Source organism: Symphalangus syndactylus, chromosome 1 (assembly GCF_028878055.3).
Source record: "Symphalangus syndactylus isolate Jambi chromosome 1, NHGRI_mSymSyn1-v2.1_pri, whole genome shotgun sequence".
Lineage (NCBI taxonomy): Eukaryota > Metazoa > Chordata > Mammalia > Primates > Hylobatidae > Symphalangus > Symphalangus syndactylus.
Window position 1 is genome coordinate 10,014,731 of NC_072423.2, and position 24,441 is coordinate 10,039,171.

General features: G+C 42.5%; 1 protein-coding gene across 7 annotated transcripts in view; it reads right to left on the reverse strand.

The window, feature by feature from the left end:
* The window catches only part of ZNF236 (zinc finger protein 236), a 151,757-nt gene that overhangs the window by 71,362 nt on the left and 55,954 nt on the right, over window positions 1–24,441 (reverse strand). For all 7 annotated transcript variants that reach the window (XM_055296143.2, XM_055296138.2, XM_063614711.1 and 4 more), the window contains 4 exons: window positions 23,544–23,747; window positions 22,331–22,559; window positions 8,062–8,334; window positions 4,836–5,039 (listed from right to left, as the gene is read on the reverse strand). In XM_055296143.2, the coding sequence (XP_055152118.2) occupies window positions 4,836–5,039; window positions 8,062–8,334; window positions 22,331–22,559; window positions 23,544–23,747 (910 nt within the window). The remainder of the gene's footprint in view (window positions 1–4,835; window positions 5,040–8,061; window positions 8,335–22,330; window positions 22,560–23,543; window positions 23,748–24,441) is intronic.

Below are 24,441 nucleotides of genomic sequence, written 5' to 3' on the forward strand. Positions count from 1 at the left end.
AATATGACTTAATCAAGCTACTGCATTATATCAGGAATTCAGGACAAGCTTAGGGGTAAACTTTCGAATTCCTTAAGAGTCACTTGGAACGTTAAGAGGACAACACACGCAGTCAGTCCTCTAATCAGCCTTGGGCTGCTCCTCCTGCCAAGATAAGGAGGCATTGGCCAAGATTCTGTCCTCTGCCCACAGCTCTCCATTCCCAGTCCTCTCTCCTCCCTCAGTTGCACCTTAACTTCTATGCAATGATTAGCACGATGCACCTCTGAACACACTCTGTTTTTCCTGACTTTCCATAAAAATACAGATTCCGTTTCAATTTCTTCCCCTAAAGCCAACTTCTCCCAGCTTTCCTAGTTGTATGCCTGGAACAGTCTTCTCCTGGTCCCTAAGGCTGGGGAGCCCCGGACCTCTGAGAGTTCCCTTCCCTGTCCTGTACTCAGCATTTGCCAGTCCTAATGATCAACACCACTACAATGTCTCTTAAACTTGCATCTTCTCTTCTTTTTCCACTGCCACCAATCTCAAATAACAGTGAAACAATTACAAAGCTGGAGGGAATCTGACAGCCCAACCAATTCCACCTAGTTCATTATTAGATTTAAGGAAATTCACCTATGCTTCCTGAAGCTTGCATCTGAACCTTACTTATTTTTCAAGAAGTATTCAGAACCCTCCCTTGTGATATAATCCACACAGCACAACCCCTAAGACTACCAAGGCTTCTCTCATCTCACAAGCCTTCTGGACAATCAGAGCTGTGTCAAAGACCTCTCTCCGGGAGGCTCTGACACCACCCTGTGCTTGACAGCACAGCCTCACTTTTTCCTAAGAACTTGTCCTGCTCAAAAGAGAAAAATGCAGGCTGGGCACAGTGGCTCAGGCCTGTAATCCCAGCACTTTGGGAGGCCAAGTTGGGTGGATCACCTGAGGTCAGGAGTTTGAGACCAGCCTGGCCAACATGGAGAAACCCCATCTCTACTTAAAAAAAATAAAAATACAAAAAATACAAAAATTACCAGGCATAGTGGCACATGCCTGTAGTCCTAGCTACTCAGGAAGCTGAGGCAGGAGAATCACTTGAACCCGAGAGGCAGAGGTTGCAGTGAGCCGAGATCGTACCATTGCACTCCAGCCTGGGTGACAGAGTGAGACTCTGTCTCAAGAAAGGAAAGAAAAAAGAAAGAAAAATGCAGGCATCCAGTCCACGCCTACCACCTTCCCTACACGTGCTGTGACATGCAGACTGAATGCCATGCCTGGTTCTCAAAAACAGTGATGGCAGAACCCTGGACGCAGGTTTCCTCTTCCACACTGCTCTCGGTCAAGGACTCCCCTGGACTACCGCTAGCTTCCTCAATGAGCATTCTACCTTCACTGACTCTCATAACACTATTCTATGCTAAACCTCTCCTTACCATGTTTTTATCAAACTCCGTCCCCCAAAGATTATGACAGCCAAGTCTTTTCTATAGCCTCGAAGGAGCCCAGAGTCTGAGAGAAGAGATGAACACAAATATAACCAACAAAATTAAGCATAAGACATAGTTACAATATTTTACAACGTACAGTGTGAAGCTCCCTCTAGCAATCATTTCCCTCATGTGTCTCCCTCAGCCTAAACCAAAGAATTCAGCTTCCCCTATCTGGTCTAGGATACAGGCATCTGTGAAGCCAACAAACAAAATATATCCCATTTTAACCCTGAAAAATTTCTGAAGAGTCAAGAACCTAACTTAACTGAAGACTCAAAAACGTCAAGTCCAGAAACCCATGGGTGTATAACTTGATTTATGGCAACCTGAAAGAAGAAACCGGTCTGTTGTTCCATTTTGTGAGCAATCAAAACTGGACAAGGATATCAAAGTATTCTAAGCTACCATGGGGGTTTTGATCCCATTCTATGCTCAAAAACAGTTAAATACCATAATAATTATAGTTCCTAGGAAGCTTAGTACAATTCATATATTAAATTACCAGACTTTTTTTTTTTTTTTTTTGAGACAGAGTTTCACTGTTGTTCCCCAGGCTGGAGTCCAGTGGTGCAGTCTTGGCTCACTGCAACCTCTGCCTCCTGGGTTCAAGCCATTCTCCTGCCTCAGCCTCCTGAGTAGCTGGGATTATTGGTGCCTGCCACCATGCACGGCTAATTTATGTATTTGTAATAGAGATGGGGTTTTGCCATGTTGGCCAGGCTGGTCTCAAACTCCTGACCTCGAGTGATCGCCCACCTCGGCCTTCCAAAGTGCTAGGGTCACAGGCGTGAGCCACCGCACCCAGCCAGACTGGTGTTTTGGAGAAGATGATCTTTTACTATCTTGTCAATTTGTTGTGTATTTTGCAGTTTTCTATTTCTTCTACAGTCAATTCTGCCAAGCATATTATTTTAGAAAAGATTCATTTCATCAAAATTTTCAAATATATTAGGAAAAAGTTGTAGAGTATTTGCAAACAATTGTTACCTCATTTGTATCTGTGCTTAACAACTTCTTTCTCATTCCTAATACTATGTTTTCTCATGTTTCTTTATTAGTGACAAGTCATCTATATTTTCTATTCATTTTTACAAGTTTTGTAAAACTTCAGTTCAATACAGTTTTGTCTTCTATCTCCAATTCCATTATATGTATTAATTCAGGGGCCCCCAAGCCCCAGGCTGCCTGTGAGGAACCAGGCCACGCAGCAGGAGGTGAATAGCAGGTGAGTAAGCTTTACCATCTGAGCTCCGCCTCCTGTCAGATCCACGGCGTGTTAGATTCTCATAGGAGTGTGAACCCTATTGTGCACTGTGCATGTGAGGGATCTAGGCTGCACACTCTTCCGAGAATCTAATGTCTGATGATCTGAGTGGAACAGTTTTACCCTGAAACCACTCCCCCGACCCGACCCCCGATCTGTGGAAAAACTGTCTTCTGCAAAACCAATCCCTGATGACAAAAAGGTTGGGAACTGCTGTATTAATTCCTTTCTGCTACTTTCTTTTAATTTTCCTAGTTTTGTAAAATATTTTACTTATTTTCAATCTGTCTTATTTTCTAATAATACTCAAAAGTCTTAATTTTTCTTAGGACGGCTTTGGTCCATCCAACCTGTTTACGTAATACTCACATCTATAGTATGCAGTATCTGTTTTGAGTCCTTCTTTTCATGTAATGAAATTTTGGATGGCTATTTTATAAGTTTTTCAGTGAACTTTAATCAAAGATTGTATCCTATACAAAATCAACTTCTGAGAATTTATTGAAATTTTTCTGTATCGTAGAACGTGATTGACTTCTGTTCCATGCATATTTAAAAGTATGTAATTTAAGGCAAAAGATTCTATAAAGCTATTAAGTAACTCTTTTTATTTGTGTGCTCAAATCTTCAGTTTTAGGTGTTTATTTAAGTTGACCTGGAGGATCTTTCACTACACTTGAGAATTTGAGTATTTCCTTTCTTTGAATTTTTTTGGTTTAAATATTTTGATATTAAACTCTTAGATTCGCACAGGTTTATGGCTGTTGATCATCTTGTTGGTGGCCCCCAATTTATAACAATCTAAAATCTCTCTATACAATAATTTACAATTATTGTAAATAAAGGTTATGCTTTGGAATAAAGGAACTATATTTTGTTTAATATTAATTTTGCTTATAGATTGAATTCTCTTTCCTAGGAAAGTAGTGAAATACAGAAACTGCATAAAAATGTAAATTCACACATTAGTAAGTGCTGTGGTCTAAATGTTTGTGGTCCCCCAAAATTCATGTAGTAAGAGGTAGGACATAGCCAGAAGGCACCATCTATGAGGAAGAGAGACCTCACTAGACACTCAAGCACCACGATCTTGGACTTCTCAGCCTCTAAAGCTGTGAGAAGTAAACTTCTAGTATTCATAAGCTACACAGTCAGTGGTATTTTTTATTCAGGAGCTCAAACAAACTAAGACAATGAAGTTTCTTAAATTTTGTTCTAGTACTGACAAATATAATTTTTCTAAAGACTCTAACAAGCAGTGTTTTCTTTCCAGATCATTAACAAAATCATAGTTTGGGTTGGTTATAACAACACTGAACCTAGGCCGGGCGCAGTGGCTCACGCCTGTAATCCTGGCACTTTGGGAGGCCGAGGCGGGCGGATCACGAGGTCAGGAGATCGAGACCATCCTGGCTAACATGGTGAAACCCCGTCTCTACTGAAAATACAAAAAATTAGCCGGACATGGTGGCGGGTGCCTGTAGTCCCAGCTACTCAGGAGGCTGAGGCAGGAAAATGGCGGGAACCCGGGAGGCGGAGCTTGCAGTGAGCCGAGATAGCGCCACTGCACTCCAGCCTGGGCGAAAGAGCGAGACTCTGTCTCAAAAATAAAATAAAATAAAATAAAACAAAAAATAACACTGAACCTAAAAAGAAAAGCAGGCAGATTTTTCTTTTCCTTTTTAATCCAAAGATTAAAGTAGCCCAAATAATTGTAACACAGCACAAAGAACCTAAAGATGAAAACAACGTGCACTATGTGTTTCACATAAAAACCACTTGTCACTTTTGATGGTTCCACTGAGGTAGCAATGTTTCTTCAATGAGGACTTATACACTACTGTTTTCACTTACACATTATTTGTCTCTAATCCAAGAAAACAATTTGAGCAGTAGTTTGGATACAACTTAGGTTTTAATCTTGACTGTAAAACATACTAGCCCATAAAGCAAAACAAGGCTTCACACAGACTTCATTAATACTATGCCTAAAAAACTATTTAACTACACAGACGATAATGTGCGTACACAATTCAAAAAATGCCGAAGAAAATAGGACTCGATAAATTGTAAAGACGCCCTGCGATCCATCTTACCTAAGTCAGTTATCAGGATTGGTTCCTGCAAAGGAATATCGGGGACTGGAACGTTCGTCTTGCCAACACGAACCTTTGCAGGTTTACGCTGGTGCCTCATTTTCCTTAATTCCGTATGTTTAAAGTGGGAAGCAATGTGAGTCTTCCTATGGCCTGAGGTTCGAAATTTTTTGTCACAGTGAGGACAAGCAAAAGGTCTAACACCTAATAAAAATGAAATCACATTTTAGAATTATTTCCAGAAATTACATCTCAACAGCAAATGCCAACATAAAATGTTAGTATTTCCAATACTGATTTGAACCTTCAATTTATTAGGCTATGCTTATAACTTAATGGATATTGTAAACTATTTTCCCTAGTTTGTATACAGTGCATATTATAGATATTGAGGCATGTAATAAGAGCATTTTAAGTAAAAAAAGAACATTTAGCATTTTTAGGACAAAGTCTTACATTGTAAAATATGGACAGTAGTTCTTAAGAACTTTACAGTATGTAAGGATGCTCTCTCTCTTAAGTCATCATCTGTAAAGTGGCTAAAAGACACCTGCTTCCAAGGCTGCTGCTGAGATTACGTAAGCTAATGTTTAAACAGCACTTAGTAATGTCTCACATTTTGCAAATAAACAGTAAATAGTAATTGTCACTGGATTGTAAATGATGATAATAGTACTAATATCTTCTTAATGATCCTCTTACTACTGTGCCCCACTTCTAAAGAATATTTCCTTGTTTTATAATTTTATTAGCAAATGAAAATGTAAATTCCAAAGAAACACATACAACAAAATTGAGTAACTTCAGCTTTGTCAAATACTCATCCACATTGTCAGCCCAGAGGAGGATTCCTGAGGGAATTTGGGAGATATTGCCAATGAGTACAGGGTTTCTTTGCAGGGTGATAAAAATGTTGCAAAATCAGACAGTGGTGTAGAGTGCACAATTCAGAATTGTACACATTAAAATGGTAAATATTATATGTAAATTACATCTCAATAAATACGTCATTAAAGAAAATGGAGCTCCATAATGCAAGATTTCACGTCTTAATACTGATTAGAAAGCCTCAGTACAAACATGTCCCTGGTCCTCCCCCTGGCCCAGCTAAAGCATTCAGGTCTTCCCAGATCAAACGCAGATTACGTGTTGTGTTCTCAGAAAGGCTCACTCAGTCTAAATCTAAATCTGACCCGGACAGAAGTCTCTTTTCACCCTCTGTAACTGTATGTTCATTTATAAGTGTTACTTGTTTTTAATGCCTCCCCCAGCATATCCTCAGCTCCATGGAGATCAAGGTTGCATCTGTTTTCTTTACCTGTAGATACTTCATGCATAGAAGAGACTCAACAAGTGCCGATGAAAAGACAGAAACGCATCCTCCAAGGAGTCAATTATTGCTCCCCCAGGTGCTGTGACTCAATCCCTTCTTAGCACCTGTGTGCGTGCAGTACTGTGTGCAGTAACTACTGGCAGTTCCTGTGTGTGGCACTGTTTGGTACCATGTGTGGTACTTGTGTGTGGTACTGTGTTTGGTACCGTGTGTGGTACCCGTGTGTGGTACTGTGTTTAGTACTGTGTTTGGTACTATATGCACTACTTTTGTGCAGTACTGTTTGGTACTGTGGGCAGTGCTATACACAGTACTGTGGTTGGTACTGTGCATGATGCCTGTGTGCAGTACTGTTTGGCACTGTGTGTGGTACCTGTGTGCGGTACCTGTGGGCAGCACTGGTACCTGTGTGCAGCACTATATTTGGTACCTAAGTGCAGTACTGTGTGCGTGGTACTATGTGCAGTACTGTGTGTGGTACTGTATGCAGTCTCTGTGGGCAGTACTTGTGTGTAGTACTGTTTAGTACTGTCTGCAGTACCTGTGTGCAGTACTGTGTTTGGTACTCTATGTACTACTTGTGTGCAGTACTGTTTAGTACTGTGCATGATGCCTGTGTGCAGTACTGTTTGGTACTGTATGTGGTACCTGTGTGCAGTACTGTGTTTGGTACTGTGGGCAGTACTGTTGGGTACCTGTGTGCAGTACTGTGTGTAGTACTGTGTGCAGTCCCTGTGGGCAGTACCTGTCTGCAGCTCCATGTTGGATATTGTGTGCAGTACCTGTGTGCAGTACTGTGTTTGGTGCCCAAGTGCGGTACTATGTATGTGGTACTGTGTGTAGTACTGCATGTGATACCGTATACAGTCCCTATGGGCAGTACTTGTATGTACTGTGTTTAGTACTGTGTTGGGTACTGTATGCAGTACTGTTTGGTACTATGTGCGGTGCCTATGCACAGTACCTGCGCATGGTAGTGTTTAGTACTGTGTTGGGTACTGTATGCAGTACTGTGCTCGGTACTATGTGCAGTAGCTGTGTGCAGTACTTATGCAGAGTACTGTGTGGTCCCTGTGGCCAGTACCTGTGTGGGTGCAGCACTGCAGGCCGTACCTGTGTGCTGTACTGTGTTTGGTGAATGTGTTTGGTACTGTGTGTGGTCCCTGTGAGCAGTGCCTGTGTGAGTGCAGCTCTGCAGGCTATACCCTGTGTGCAGTACTCTGTTTGGTACTGTGTGCAGTACTGTGTTTGGCACTGTGCATGATGCCTGTGTGCAGTAGTTTGGTACTGTGTGCGGTACCTGTGTGCAGTACTGTGTGGTACTGTGTCTGGTACCTGCCTTTGATACTTGTGTGCAGTCTCTGTGGGCAGTACCAGTGTGGGTACAGCACTGTGGGCCATACCTGTGTGTGATATTGTGTGCAGTCCCTAAGGGCAGTACTTGTGAGCAGTACCTGTGCAAAATGCTGTGTTGGGTACTATGTGCAGTACTATGTGTTTGGTACTTGTGGGCAGTGCCTGTGTGGGTGCAGCACTGTGGGACATACCTGTGAGCAGTACTGTGTTCAGTACTATGTGCGGTACTGTGTGCAGTCCCTGTAAGCAGTACTTGTGTGCAGTACCTGTGCACAGTGCTGTGTTGGGTACTGTGTGCGGTATCTGTGTTTGGTACCTGTGTGCAGTCCCTGTGGGCAGTACTGGTGTGGGTGCAGCATTGTGGGCCACACCTATGTGCAGTACTGTGTGTGATACTTTGTGCAGTCCCTGTGAGCAGTACTTGTGTGCAGTACCTGTGCGCCTACTGTGTGCCATACCTGTGTTTAGTACCTGTGCGCAGTACTGTGTGTGGCCCTGGTGGCCAGTGCCCGTGTGGGCCCAGCCCTGAGGCCGTACCTGTGTGCAGGCGGATGTGCACCTTGAGGCTGCCCGAGGTGGAGAAGCTCTTCATGCAGTACTGGCACTTGAATGCCTTGATGCCGGTGTGCGTCTTGATGTGGGCTGTCAGCGTGCTCTTCACGGCAAAGGCGCGGAAGCACTGCGGGCACTTGAAGGGCTTCTCGTGGGTGTGGATGCGGATGTGGCGCACCAGGTCGCTGGGCTTGCGGAACTCCTTGGCGCAGTAGGGACACACATGCCAGCGCACGCCGTTCTCCTCACGGATGGAGCCTGCGAAGGCAGAGGACACGTCCCGCTTGGCCAGGACACCCCACCCAGTGTCGCGTCCAGGGCCCCCTGCATTCCCTACGGAAAGCTGCACTCATGATCGGTTACGGGAAAGCTTGGAATTCCCAGGATCACTGACATTATCGAGGGCTAGGAGTTAATCTCGCTGAAACCCCTAACAGTCGGGAAAACACAATTCAGAGTCTCTGAGAAAGTGCGCCCACTGAGAAGGTGATTGATTCTGTAGGTCCAGCAGCACCAAGACACAGTCAGCTCCCTCTCAATGAGAACGAAAGCAGATAGGATCGAATGACCTCATGCTTAATGCAAGGAACGAGAAGAGAAGGAATGACGCTGGACTAAGTATTTACTGGGCCTACTGGATATCACCAATAAAAAATAATATAAATGCAAATAATTAAGAAACGATAAATTCATATGCTATAAAAGGAAATGTGTAAATAGTTAAGACAAATAAACAGTATATATCAATTCATGATAAAATATAAGTGGATCTGTCTCGTATTATTATTCAATTTTGAATCAAGTTTAAAACTATTTCTAATAGAAAAAAAAATCACAAATTGATGGAAATATAGTAAGTACACCTGTCCCTCTGTTTTCAGCAGGAAATAGTGCCAAGACCCGAGTGGTTCCATCTGAGAACCAAGCCAGCTACTGAGTGGCGAATGCAGCAGAGTGAGTGCATGAGACAAAGGGATGACCCGTGTCTCCCTCACCCTTCTCACGATGGAGCAGCACAGTGGAAGGTGAAATGGTAAGCAATTTACAGCTTATGAATTGTTTATTTCTGGAATTTTCCATTTAATATTTTTGGGAATTTGGTTGAATGCAGGTAACTAAAATTTAGAATCACCTTATTTTTAAAATTTTTTATTAGATTTATTCATCTGAAATTAAGGTATCATCTACAGTGACTATACAGATAACTCACATAAAGAATCTATATGAAATCAGAAAGATTTTGGCCACATTAATGAACTTCACCAGAACACTTTTAACTAAAATTTATTTAACTGTGTCTGTACCAACAAAGTTTTCTTAGGGAAAAAGAAAACCTTCTGTTTCCTTCTCTCTTATCACTAAATATAAGGAATTCTCCATATATGCAAGTAAATCTGTAAAGATAGAAAACGTATTTTCTCAAATACAATATTCTTTGCAAGAATAATTCACATAAAAAAGAAAGGTGGGCCGGGCACAGTGGCTCATGCCTGTAATCCCAACATTCTGGGAGGCCAAGGCAGACAGATAGCTTGAGCTCAGTAGTTTGAGATCAGCCTGGGCAACATGGCAAAATTCTGTCTTTGGAGAAAAAATTTTAAAACAATTAGCCAGGTGTGGTGGTGCATGCCTGTGGTCCCAGCTACTCAGGAGGCTGAGGTGGAAGGATGGCTTGAGCCCAGGACATAGGAGTTGCGGTGGGCTATGATTGTGCCACTGCACTCCAGCCTGGGTGACAGAGCCAGACCTTGTCTCAAAAAGAAAAAAGGAAAGAAAAAAAGGTAGAAAAAAAGAATGAAAAACAATATATTTTTTAAACACAGTGACAGAATGTAAATAAAAACAAAGAAAGGCACATACACAAATCACGGGGGTAAAAATGGAGAAGGAAATAAGGGAACTGGTTTTAAAAGGTGAGACATTTGTTTTGTGGTGATAGTGCATAAAGACATCTAAAATTTAAGACTGCTTAAAATTAATAGGTAAAAATTAATTCACAAATGTGCATAATTACCTAAAGGCTTTCTCATGACAAATCCAAAATGCAAGGTATAAAAGGCTATGAGAGACTATAATATTTACTGGTGAAAATTAGGACACCATTCGCCAGAAATCAGATTTTTTTCCAAACCAAAATAAAACTATATCTCAAGTTACGCAGGATGACATAATCTACATCTGCCACCAGGTTCTAATATCTGGGAATAGACTAGAACAGAGACTACGAACTGGAAGTCCTGAAGCTGTCTCCAAATCTGGCCTGCATATGTTTTGTTTCACCCACACAATGTTAAAAAAGAAAATGGAATCCAGATTTCCAACTCTGACAAATGGAAAGATCCGGAAAGCTAGATCTGCAATACCACATAGCAAGCTTTCCTGGAGTTGGGCAGTAGCTTTCCTCTTCACATAGTAAGTCCAGGTACAGTGGCTCACGCCTGTAATCCCAGCACTTTGGGAGGCCGAGGCGGGCGGATCACCTGAAGTCAGCAGTTCGAAACCAGCCTGACCAACATGGAGAAACCCTGTCTCTACTAAAAATACAAAATTTGCTGGGCATGGTGGCACATGCCTGTAATCCCAGCTACTCAGGAGGCTGAGGCAGGAGAATCACTTGAACCTGGGAGGCAGAGGTTATGGTGAGCCAAGATTGCACCACTGCACTCCAGCCTGGGCAACAAGAGTGAAACTCCGTCTCAATAAGTTTATATATATATATACGTATATATATACGTATATATACACATATATACATATATATACATATATACACATATATACATATATATACACATATATACATATATACACATATATACATATATACACATATATACACATATATACATATATATACACATATATACATATATACACACATATATACACATATATACATATATATGTAAATGTAGAAAAGTAAAGGATATATACTCATCTTCAACATGAAAAGGCATTTGCTAAAACTCAACATCTAGTCTTAAAAAAGGTCTAAAAACAGGAAAAGGTGAATAAAACATATATCAATATAACATTCAACTTAATAGAAAAATATATTAAAGTCAGGGAGAAAAGTCCACTATCACTGCCATTAATTTATAGTGATCTAGAGATACTAGTCAATGACATTCGTCATGATAAAGAAATATACAGTATAAACTAGAAATGAAGCATCAGTCATTATTTTCAAATGATATTACCATATAATCTAACAAACCTAGAACTCAGAAAGATACCCAAGTTTTAATACAAGAAAATCAATACCCTTCCTATTTACAAAAAAAAAAAAAAAACAGAAGAAAATTTCAAAACATTACTGAGATACTTTTCAAAAAGAAAAAAAAAAAGATAAATTAATAGAAATGCATACCCTATTCTTTGGGACAAAGACTATAAGTTACAAAGACATCAATTCTCCCTGGTTTAATTTATCATCTGTATACAAATACCAACAAGATTGTTTTTTGGAACTAAAGTTTTTGGAACTTTAGCAGAAGATTCTAAAGTGCATCTGAAAAATAAATATGTGAAAACAGTGAAGAATACACTTTTAAAAAGGAGTATCAAGAGAAGACTGGCTTTCTAGTTATCAAAGTACACTCAGAACACTTGAATAAAAAGACAGATTACTGGAGTAGAACAGAGTCCAGAAAAGACATATACAGATTTGGGAGTGTGATAAAGGTGGCATTACATTTCAATTGGGAAATCATGACTTATTTAACAAATAATGTTTGCACATCTGGGTGGCCACCTGAAAAAAAACAAAATTAAATCAAAGATTTAGTTTAAAACATTAAATTATGGCCAAGCACAGTGGCTCATGACTGTAATACCAGCACTTTGGGAGGCCAAGGCAGGAGGATTGCTCCAGGCCAGGAGTTCAAGACCAGCCTGGGCAACATAGCAAGACTCTGTCTCTACAAAAATAAAAATAAAAAAATTAGCCAGGTGTGGTGGTGCACACCTATAGTCCTAACTACTCAGGAGGCTGAGGCAGGAGGATCACTGGAGCCTGGGAGGTCGAGGCTGCAGTGAGCTATGATCATGACACTGCACTGCAGCCTGGGCAACAGAGTGAGACCCTGTCTCAAAAAAAAAACCTATTAAATTGTAAAAGTCTGATATAAGAGAAGAGGTTACCTTTCCATAATGTCAGTGATGAAGTCTAAATATTACCCAAGCCCAAGGTCATTAAACATTGACAAACTTAGCTACACATATATATAAATATCTCCCCAGTTAAAAAAGTTTTTTAGCTCAAAAAGGCAAACAAATTAGAAAAAAATGTACAATTGACCCTTGAACAACTTGGAGGTTAGAGGCACTGACCCCCAATGCAGTTAAAAATCTGCCTATAAGATATCCCAAAAACTTAACTATCAATAGCCTCCTGTTGACCAGAAGACTTGCCAGTAACATCAACAGTTAACACATATTTTGTACATGTATTATATACTGTAATCTTACAATAAAGCTAGGGAAAAAATATTATTAAGAAAAGCATAAAGAAGAGAAAATATATCTCCTATTCATTTAGTGGAAGTGGTTTTCCTCTCTTTGTCTACATGTTGAGTAGGCTGAGGAAGTGGGGGGTCTTGCTCTCTCGGGGTGGCAGAGGCAGGCTAAAACCTGCATATAAATGGACCTTTGCAGTTCAAATTTGTGTTGTCTAGGAGTAAACTGTATCCCACAAACATAGCTCACAAAATACTACCATCTTTAATACAATATGGACAAAAGAAGACAAGAATTAGTCTTATAGGAAAATATAGGTACTCTTTTGAAAAGCTTTCAACTTTACTCCCTGTAAGAAAAATGCAAATTAAACGTACAATAAGACAACATTTTCTAACCCATTGGATAAGCAAAAAAATCCCCAAAGTTTGATAATTTCTTGAAAAGGCTGTGAGGAAACAGGTGCTCCAATAATTGCTCCTAGAAGGGTAAATCTACATGATTACATGAAAGTATAACTGTTTATCAACACTTATTCCTTTTTACCAAAAGGAAAGTGTAACTGTTTACAAAATCCTTCTCATTTGTTATCAAGTATGTTACTGACACCAACGATAAAATTTCAATAAGGTCGGTACAGTGGACAATAAATAGTACTGGGTCAATTTTAATTTCCTGATATTGATGATTTTACTATGATTATGTACAAGGATGTCCTTGATTTTAGGAAATACACACTAAAAAATATTTATAGTTAAAAGGGCATTATATCTATAAGTCACTCTCAGAAAATTCAGGAAAAAAATAGCTAAACAGCGAAATCAAATGTAAAATGTTAACATTTCTGGGAATATGGATGAAGGGTATATGGGAATTCCTTGTATTGTTTTGAAACATTTCCGCTAAGACTGAAATTATTTTAAAACTGAAATGTCCTTACAGATAAACGTACATGTGTGAAATGATGCAGCTACACACACGGCCACTGCAGCATCATTCATGTTAGCAAATGGCTGCAGATTGGTTAAATTATGATACATTCATAAAATGAAACACTATTCAAGCATTTTGAAAAATAAGATATCAAGTGGAAAAAAGTAATCTAAAAAATAACATCACATTATATTACACTTCTAGCAGGAAGCCACTCGTCCTCCTAGGAAACAATCACACAGATGCCTGTGCTTGTTTAAAAGACACAGAAGACGGTAGTGGCGCGCTTCCCTGGGGAGAGGTGGCAGAAGACCCCTCACAGAAGTTCTGTGTACACCACTGTGTCTTTTGAATTGTGTGGCATGAGCATGTTTCACCTAAAAATAATTTAAAAACATATATATTCATTAAGCACTTATTATTGGTCAGCTACCACCATGCTATCCACTTTACGTGGATCCTCCCATTTGCTTCTCTTCCATTTATTCTATCCTTAGTCCCACCTTACAGATGAGAAGTTGACATCTTAACTGACTTGCCCAGGACCAGATGGCCAGTGAGGTCCATGCGATCCTAGCGCCTAAGTGCAGTTTTCTCAAGGAGGTCTGTCTTCCCAGTGCTACTTCAAGCACAGCATGACAAGTGCCAAGCACCATGCCAGGCATCAAAAGGTATCTGCCCTGGAAAGGACTGTGGTCTAGGGGAGAAGCGGGTAGGGCAGTGTAACCAAGTATGTATAGCAGAGCATCAGAGGTGCCAAGACAGATGTGTGCATGGATGCATACCAGGAATGCAAAGACAATGCTGATTACTTCCACAGCAGAAGGCTCAGAAACTTCTGCAGAAATAAGGTGGCCCTGCGGGTGAGCTTCGAAGGCAGATATTTGCCAAGAAGGACATGGCCTGAGGTATATTTATCAGATAAAAGCAGCAGCAAAAGCCAGGTGTGAAGGTGAGTCCCAGAAACTTCCAGTTCAATATGGATGGGGTAGAGGATGTCTGGTGGGACTAGCAAGAGTCAGAAGTGCAGGCAGGGCTAAATTACAGAAAGCCTTACATGCTGCAGAAAGTTTCTTGGCAGGAGAGGAAAAAAGCCTAGACGTGTTCTCTTCAGTCGTCAATTAGCTCCCAGGCAAGAGAAGGTGCCATGGGCCATCCAGCCAGCTTTATCTCCAGCATTAGCTGGGCCATTAGGAGGACACGGATGACCAAAGAGGAAGACCACTGGCCAGACATGGGTAAGGTAGGCAGGCAGGGGGAATGGAGTGACCAGAAAAACATCTGTGGGTTCTTCTGTGGGATCGGAGAGCACCTACTGTAATCAGAAAACTCCAAGTAGAGCACCTGGGATGGATGAGCCTGCTCTTTTGGGGCAAAATCCAAATGCTGGTTCCAACAAAGGACCCTGGCCTGCTGGGAACATCAAAAGACTCCCCCAGACGCCTGACAGGTACTTACAGAAGTTCTAGTCCAGACGATAGTCAGGGTGACACAAAGTCTTTCTGCTTTCAAGGACCAGAACATCAAATACTCAGAAGTAACTACTGTCCAACATCTAATTAGAGAGGGACTCATATCTCAGCGTCATGCACAAATGCAGACTCCTCAGCCACAGGAGACCTTTATGTGAAATACAACAGCTTGAGTCACCTTCTTGACTTTTGTTACAGAATATCTCACTGCACAGCCTAAGTGTTTGTTTGTTTTTTGAGACGGAGTCTCGCTCTGTCGCCCAGGCTGGAGTGCAGTGGCGCGATCTCGGCTCACTGCAAGCTCTGCCTCCCGGGTTCATGCCATTCTCCTGCCTCAGCCTCCTGAGTAGCTGGGACTACAGGCACCCGCCACCATGCCTGGCTAATTTTTTTGTAGAGATGGGGTTACACCGTGTTAGCCAGGATGGTCTCGATCTCCTGATCTTGTGATCCACCTGCCTCGGCCTCCCAAAGTGCTGGATTACAGGCGTGAGCCGCCGCGCACAGTGTTTGTTTTTTATGCTTTTTTTTCCTAAACACTCTCTCAGTAGCAGAACTACTAGAACACTGGGAAGAGTGCATTCAAACCTGGTGGAATCACAGCAGCAAATCTTACCAAATAATCATTATACAAATCAGAAGTGACAGGTCAGTGCTGGGTCTTGGGGCTTCACACAAAAGCCTCTGATATGGTTTGGCTCTGTGTCCCCACCCAAATCTCACCTTGAATGCTAATAATCCCCACATGTCGTGGGAGGGACCTGGTGGGAGGTCACTGAATCATGCGGATGGGTTTCTCCTGTGCTGTTCTCTTGACAGTGAATAAGTCTCACAGGGTCTGATGGTTTTATAAAGGGCAGTTGCCCTGTACATGCCTCTCTTGCCTGTAGCCCTGTAAGATGTGACTTTGCTCCTTATTCACCTTCTGCCATCATTGTGAGGCCTCCCCAGCCATGTGGAACTATGAATCAATTAAACCTCTTTCCTTGATAAATTACCCAGCCTCTGGTATGTCTTTTTTTTTTTTTTTTTTGAGACAGAGTCTCACTCTGTCACCCAGGCTGGAGTGCCATGGCGCAATCTCGGCTCACTGCAAGCTCCGCCTCCTGGGTTCATGCCATTCTCCTGCCTCAGCCTGTCCGAGTAACTGGGACTACAGGTGCCTGCCACCACGCCCGGCTAATTTTCTGTATTTTTTAGTAGAGACGGGGTTTCACCGTGGTCTTGATCTCCTGACCTCGTGATCCGCCCGCCTCGGCCTCCCAAAGTCCTGGGATTACAAGCGTGAGCCACCGCGCCCGGCCTGGTATGTCTTTATTACAAGCATGAGAACACACTAATACAGCCTCTTACATAAACCTGGCCCTCAACCAATGATAGGTTTATAGATATGCTGCTAGGACTGGGTTAACAGAAGCATGATAGGTTTATAGATATGCTGCTAGGACTGGGTTAACAGAAGCATGCGCCTGGATATCTGAAACTGTAAATCGAGGAACGGACCCTGCTGATGAAATGGAGCTAGTAGAATCTTTTTATTTATTTATTTATTTAGACATAGAGTATCACTCTGTCACCCAGGCTGGAGTGCAGTGATGTGATCTTGGCTCACTGCAACCTCTGCCTCCTGCGTTCAAGTCATTCTCCTTCCTCAGCTTCTCAAGTGGTGGGACTACAGGTGCGTATCATCACACCCAGCTAATTTTTGTGTTTTTAGTAGAGACAAGTTTCACCATGTTGGCCAGGCTGGTCTTGAACTCCTGACCTCAGGAGATCCACCCACCTCAGCCTCCCAAAGTGTGGGGATTACAGTTGTGCGCCACCGCGCCCAGCCAGTAGAATCTTTTTAACAAGTACTACAGTCTGCTGGGTTTTTCGGCATTGACCACGAAGATGATGTTGATTTCCTGGCCAGGTTTTCTTGGCTGGTCACAGGAAAGAGACAGTCACTGATAGTTAGCTGGACTACGTGAATTAAGAATGGGGATATCAAGAATGCTCAAGAGGCACTAGGAGCTGCTGAAACAAGGGTGGCACTGACGCTGCGGTGACCAGCTCTTAATGACAGGACCTCCTCTAAGATATTGGCTTTTGCTGTGATTATGTTCAGATTTTGAAACATCTTAGAGTGCTCTCAGATCAGCAGAAAGCTGGCGCAGCGGCAATCATGTAGTTGTCACAAAGGAACTTATGATGAAGACCCTATCTTTGAAAATGAGAGTAACGATGAAGCCATGTTTGTCAGCTATAAAAAACAACAGAAGTTACTGTTGGACCGGCTAGCTCAAGCTTCACCAGTTACTGCTGGCTCCTGAGCAGTTTATATTTCGACACCACAGCACTGGTAGGCTACACGGTTTATAGAAGCTGCAGGAGCAGCAAGCTTGCTATAGAAATTGGCAGAAGCTCTTCCAGGATCTCATGGTGCCCCCATCTCAGGTGCTGGTTCAATGGCTAGTGCTCTGCAAATATGACACAGCCGCTGGTAATGTCAGGAGTTAGCTCTTATCAGCATACATCTGTGACATGAGTTTTTCGGAACTTGTCAGACAGGAAAGTTCTTTACAGCTGAACCTCAACACATTCCGTGGGTATTAATGGCTTTCTTAGATCACAGGGGGTCTGCAACACTGTAGCGCAAAAGCGTGCAGCGGAACTGCTTAGCAGTTCTTTAGATTTGTCAGCTCTCTCAAGAAGCAATCCTTTCACTGAGGATATTCTGAATAGAAGAGAAGACTTATCAGGGCTTTCTCCACTGAGAATGGTTAGCAGTCCTTACTGAAGAACAATAATCAACTATTTGTTTATGAGACAGCCGGAGTACCGATTATTGATAGCAAACATCCATCAAAAAGGAAGCAAGCATTGAGGAATCTGTGAACCCCACTGATGGAAAAGTTTAAATTTCTGTTAGGAACACTGATGCTGACCGCAGGGGAAGAAAGGCAGGCATCTATAACAGACTGCTTCAACCATGCTGCTGGACTTGCCAGAGCAGCAAGCAGACTGGGGAATGGTGTGGCTGTTCAGAGGCTCTGAACTGTTTACAGATATTCTCATCGGCCCTCAGCGGTGCCTTACAGAAGGATATGCTCAGAAGCAGAGTTCCCATGTTCTTCCTCATTGCATGATTACTTGCCTGGAGGAAGAAGTCCTTCTGTTCCTCTTGTCTGCTCCGATATGTGCTCAAAGACTATGAAGGAAGAGACCCCCAGGAACTCATTCCTTTTATCAAGCAGATTACAGCCAAGCCTAAGACATAGGTATCCCCATTTTACGACAGATGTTCATGCCTCTGCTCATGCAATTGTTGAAGTATTGCTCTGACCAGCAGAAGAAAACAGCCAGTCTGCTGTTGAGAAAGGCAGATGCTGCGGAGGAGTTACTTTACCTCCCTTCTGTCAGTCACGGGCAGTGGAACGAGTGAAGGTACAGAGAACAAAGAATGAGTGCTGGTTATTGTCTCGCAGGAGCAGCTGAATATCCAGATCCAAGTGCACAGAAATGGGTTTTGTCCTTCAAAATTGAGAACCTCAGGGAGGTTCGGAGGGACTGTGGGATTTCTTGCTCCTGTTTATAAGTGCATTGCCCCCACTTGGTTCCCAGAACCTTGAAAACAAATCTCTGTCCTGGCAGATGCACAAATAGTACTGGCTTATGTGGTTACACAGTGACACTGAGAACAGTGCATCTCAGATGCAGCCCAGGATGCACTGAGCATCTTCACCAAGGAAACCTGCCCTCCTCATATGCTGCCCCAGAAATGATTTAGGACTTTTGTCAAGTGCTTCAGCAGCCTGAGGCTAAAGTTTTATGAGAATTATTTAAAGGTACTCTTCCAGGGAGGGAACCCTAAGGACTGCATCTCCCTGGGTCTACTTCACAATGAGAATTCCAGTTAATAATTTAGGGGGAAAAAAAGCAATTTTTGTGTGCCATTCACACTAGTATTTTTAACACTGCTTTGGGCTTACTGCAGTACACTTACTGAGGATTTTCTGATATAAGGTTGGTTGCATTCATGGATGCAGACCCCACGGAGAAGGAGAAGGGCTACCTGCACTTAGCTTTTACGCAATTATAAAAATCAAATTTATCTGAGCTGTAAGAACTTGGCAGACCACAAACAACAAGGAAGAACGTGGGAGAAGGTTTGTTACAGGGAATGTTTAAAAAGCACACTCGCAGAGATAATAATTTCAAAAAGCAGATGAGTCTAAGAGCCACACCATTCTGGAGCCCGTTGGCTGAAACAGGACAGTAGGATGCCTGCCAATTACAGCCCAGTAGAGTATACCGAAGTTCACAGCAATGACCCCAGGTCATCAAGAAGTGGCTAAGTTAACAAGACCACACTCTGATCTAAGAAGGTAAAGTATGCAACGACTTTTAGAAAAGTTTCCATACACAATAGTTTCACTATACCATACCATTTTCATCCTTAAAGGAGTCAATCATCAGCTTTCCAAAACACCATTCACCATGATTTCTAGATAGCCAATATTTCACCATGATAAATTTCTTTTTTTTTTTTTTGAGACAGAGTCTCACACTGTCGCCGGGGCTGGAGTCCAATGGCATGATCTCGGCTCACTGCAAACTCCGCTTCCTAGGTTCAAGCGATTATCCTGCCTCAGCCTCCTGAGTAGCTGGGATTACAGGTGCCTGCTACCACACCCAGCTAATTTTTTGTATTTTTAATAGAGACGGGGTTTCACTACGTTGGCCAGGCTGGTCTCTAACTCCTGACCTCGTGATCCACCCGCCTCGGCCTCGCAAAGTGCTGGGATTACAGGCATGAGCCACTGCGCCCGGTCATAAATTTCAACCTTTACTAAAAATTCACAATGATTTATGTGTCACAAGTTGCATGATAACTATAAAAGCATTTGTTAAATTTTTAATATAACTTCTTCAAGCAAATCCCGCCGAAAACATGCACTCTGATAAAAGTGAATAAATCAAAAGCAATAATTTTACATGGCGGAGTATGCTTAACTTAGGAACATAATAAAGGTCAGTTATAAGCAATTAATGTTATGACTTACGAGACAAGAACAGTTTTCCTCATGGTCTTTCTAAGATATCAAATGATATTCCATCCTTGGAGAGGTATTTTCAGACATAATCACTATGTTAAAAGTGCACTGGTAATTGAAAAGTTTTAATTAAAAGGAACATCTTTATATAGAAACATGTCCTCAGGCTAAGTGTGGTAGCTCATGCCTGTAATCCCAGCATTTTGGGAGGCTGGGGCAAGAGGATCACTTGAGGCCAGGAGTTTAAGACGAGCCTGGGCAACATAGCAAGACCTCAGCTCTACAAAAAAAAGTGTTTTTCACTAGCCATATGTGGTGGCACGTGCCTGCAGTCCCAGCTACTCAGGAGGTCGAGGCAGGAGGATTGCTTGAGCCCAGGAGTTCAAGGCTACAGTGAGCTATAATTGCACCACTGTACTCTAGCCCGGACAACACAGCAAGACCCAGTCTCAAAAAAAAATACAAGTCCCCAATGGTTTTCTCATCACCATATTAGAGAGGCCACTTTAAAAAAAAAAAAAAAAAAAAGGCACTGGCTCCAACTTGTACTAGGGATCCCGTGAATGTAATGGGAAATTATTAGAACTGCATGCACTTGCTCAGTACTCTCCATGTGTATTTGATTGATTCAAGTAGTCCAGAAATTACCTAATTGTTACCAACTCTGTAAACACAGCACCCCAAACTAGAATACCGTACAGGAAGGTTTCTTGCAATTCCATGTGGAATTCCCTGGCTAGTACTTGGTGCAGGGAGAAAGCTGCTTCCAGCACATGCGGGTGAAGGTCTGGAAGGAGCAGCACGGGGTAGTGCTCACCTTCTCGGTCTAAGGACCATGGCTATGTGGTACTCTCAGGAAGAAGGTCTGACACAGCTCCTCACTCAGTGGCTTGCTGCCCATGTGAAAGCATCTGATTTAGCACAATAACTAGAGACAGTGGCCCATGGGGCTCAGGCGGGCACTCGCACACAGGTAATAAATCTGCATCAGATTTTCAGGAACACATAACACACCTGTAACCTGGAAGACTACCACACAGCTAATCAAAATACATGGAAATGGCTCCTGTTTTCCTTTCTTGCCCTGCCAGATACCAGGAAACTGTGCGGGAGAAACTGCTTGGATTCCAGCATCCTGTCTTTCACTTGGGGAGAAGAAGGCCAGATCAAGGGGAAGAAGAGCCTGACTTGTGTGGTTTGAGAAACAAGAACTTCACAGTCATGTTATACGTGAGAAAATGTATTCTAGGAAAGAAGTGTTAACGGAAATGGCAATGTTATTCCATGCTTTGTAGCAAGAATGCACTTGTTCCCCAAGACAACTGGGAAAGGTTTTGACAGGAACAGTCTTGCCAAGAACACAGGAATCTGTCTTTTTCAAGAAAGATGTAGTAAATTCCTGCTCCTGTAGAAAGAGCCATATTGGGCACTGTGGGGTGTTCAGAAATGAAAAGGCTCTACTCCCGGCCAGAAAGAGCTTATTACCTAGAAGGGGTATTAGACTGCATCTGTGCACAATTAACATGAGAGAATGCAGGAATCCTAAACACTCTGTGCTGTGGGAGGTAGGACAAGGAAAAGCACCCCTCAGAGTCCATCCAGGAGGAGGAGCACCGAAGATGCTCGAATGATGGCCAAGATTTGACAGAGACCAGAGGAAGAGGGAGAAGGAAGGCATCCTCGCTGCAGAAAGCCTGCAGAAAGCATGATGTGCAGAAACGCAGGGACGCCTAGAAACAGCAGGAATCCAGTTTCAGTATGATGTCTATTAAGTTTGTGCCTAGAAGCACAGAGGGAGGGCGGATGCAAATGCAGGCTGGACAGGTGATAGGATACTCAGGAGCCGAGAAATGGATCTTGGCATGTAACGGAAAATGGTGAGGCATGGAGTAGGGAGCTGTGCTGCAGGGGTCCTTTGATGATGAGGAGGAAAGGACTAGTCAGAGGCTACTAGAATCACATGGCTGTATGCCAGAAGCACCAAGGGCGAGAAGAACTGAAGCAAAGCCGTGGATCTGAGTAGAGAGGAGGCACCTAAGCAGGGCAGAGAGAGAAGAGCTGGAGACAACAAGCTTTCAAGAGAACAGCCGGAGACAACAAGCTTTCAAGCCCTGGCGAGGAGTCAGGAGAAACTGAATACAGGAAAGAATCCAGGTTAGGGAAAAGAGACAAGTTTCAGGCATTTTATGGCTGTCATTCCTTTTAATTTTAAATACCAACCAACTACAGCTAGCTACAAAACATTCAACAAACATATCCTATCACCTTCGGAGGAGAAAAGAAGGGCATATTTCTTAAAAACCAGCAATATGCTATCCCAAATGTCTAAACTTTAAAGTTTAGCAAAATTACCAGGTAGAAATGGCGATTTCTTCTTTATCATTTTTTTTTCTTTTTTATCCAGTTTCTCCGGGCTTTCCTGTTCTTTTTCTTGCTCTGCGTCTGTAGGGTCCGTCTGCTCATTTGAAACGCTGGAAACATCTGGGTTTTGAACCTGTGGTGCAGAGGTCTTGGCATGGCTGGAGTCATTAGGATGTGCTGCAACTGGAATTGAAGACAGCCCACTGTTTTCTAAGGCTTGCTAAGACAGAACAAAACTAAAAGGTTAGAAGGTAACGATGGCCCCAATCTGCCTACCAAAATCAATCAAAAGCTTTACCTATAGAATTCTAATTCCACTCCAAGAAATAAGAATCTACAATTCCAAGTCATCACTTATAAGTGAGGCTTCCAAACCTTTGAGGCTGTAACATCCTTTCTGATATATGACATCTTGCCCCCACCCAAAATAATATAAGCATTTACATTTCTAAATTAAAGGGAATTAAAATTTATTTGACTTTCAGAAATCTTACCTCACACAACTTTGGTTGTCTCTAAATAGATTTGGGAAACCCTATTTTAAGGCTTTTGAGTTACACTGGGTTTAACTTTCAGGTATCGGCTGTAGAACGACACCCTGAGATTCCTCATACCCTTGGCCAGCTTTTCCCCACACCCTTGGCCAGCTCTTCCCCATGAAGGTACAGGAGGAAGGTTAAACAAGTAAGAGAGAGACAGGAGGAGTGAAGAGTTAGTGTGAAGTCGCGGTGGACTAGAAGGCTGGGGGCTCTGCGCTCTTGCCCCCCTCCTCTCCCACACGTGCAGGTGCTGCCTACACACCCACGAGAGAAGGCCAGGCCGTATGAACGCTCTCAGAATTGTCAACACCCATGACTGTCTCCAAATCATAAAGCAGAACCTCAAGAAAGAATAAAATACTTTTTCCACCTCTGTCAACATAAATAGATACAACTTCTGAAAAGCCTGTTCTTTTCAAGTAAGTTCACTTACAGAAAAAAAATAAAAGTTTGTGATTTTTTTTTAATGTATAGATGACTAACATTTGAATGTTGAGCTGTCCATAAGCAATTAAGTAGGCATATTAATTTCTTTCGGTTCAGGCACATTTTTCATGAGGATACCCTGACTTTGACAAGTCCTGCAGATTTATTTCTCAATTATCATCCCTGGTTTCTGACAGCACAAGCGCGTAAGCCTCACACCGCAGGGAAGCGTGCTTCACCTGTAAAATGTCCTGGTTGATGCCCACTGTGATGCTCAGCTGCTGCCCAGGCTGCGGGGACTGCCCCGACTCCACCGGCGCTGGCTCTGAGAGCTCTAGGAGCTGCTGGATGACGTCGCTCACCGCCTGGGAGCTCGGCTGGCTTGAGGCCGACGTGGCTTGGGCTTCTGTCTGTTGAAGAGGTAACGTCTGAAAGAGTGTGGCCTGAAACACAGAAACATTTTCATTAAAAATATAATTTTGCTCTTCAATTGAAAAAGGGAAATTAAAAAAAAAAAAAAAACAGGCAATACCCTCCTTAAGGGTGTTAAAATCCAAGAGTATCCTAAACATAAATTTTAAATACAATGCCTCACTGATTCTTGTGTTTGGCACGATATTGGCTCTTAACATACTCAATAAATTGTTCTAATGCAATTTTGTACAGTTTTTTCAAGTGAGCATAGAGACTCAAGATGGCAAATTGAGCCCACAAACCCTCACCTTCCTCTTAGCCCATAAAATTGAAGTGAAGGAATTTTTAAAATATCAAGTTATACAAATTTAACAAGTAGGAAAGAAACCACTGCAGTCAAAATAATTCAACACATTTGTGAAAAATTCTTCCTGCAGGGAGACTGGAGGAATAAAGGCGCTGTAATGCCACAGCCAAGAAAACCTAAGTCAGAGGAAAGGGCTGTGATGGGAGAGAGAGCCAGTCCTGCAGGGTTCGGGAATCCGAAACATCCTATCCAGGAGAAAACGGATGGCAGGGAAACTACCCGTACGACACTGTGAGGGTGGGGACAGGACACCCTACCTTTGTCAAAACCCATCGAACGGACAACTCTGAGAGTGAACCCCGACAGAAACTACGGACTTTGGTTACTAATAATAATATATCCACATTCGTTCACCA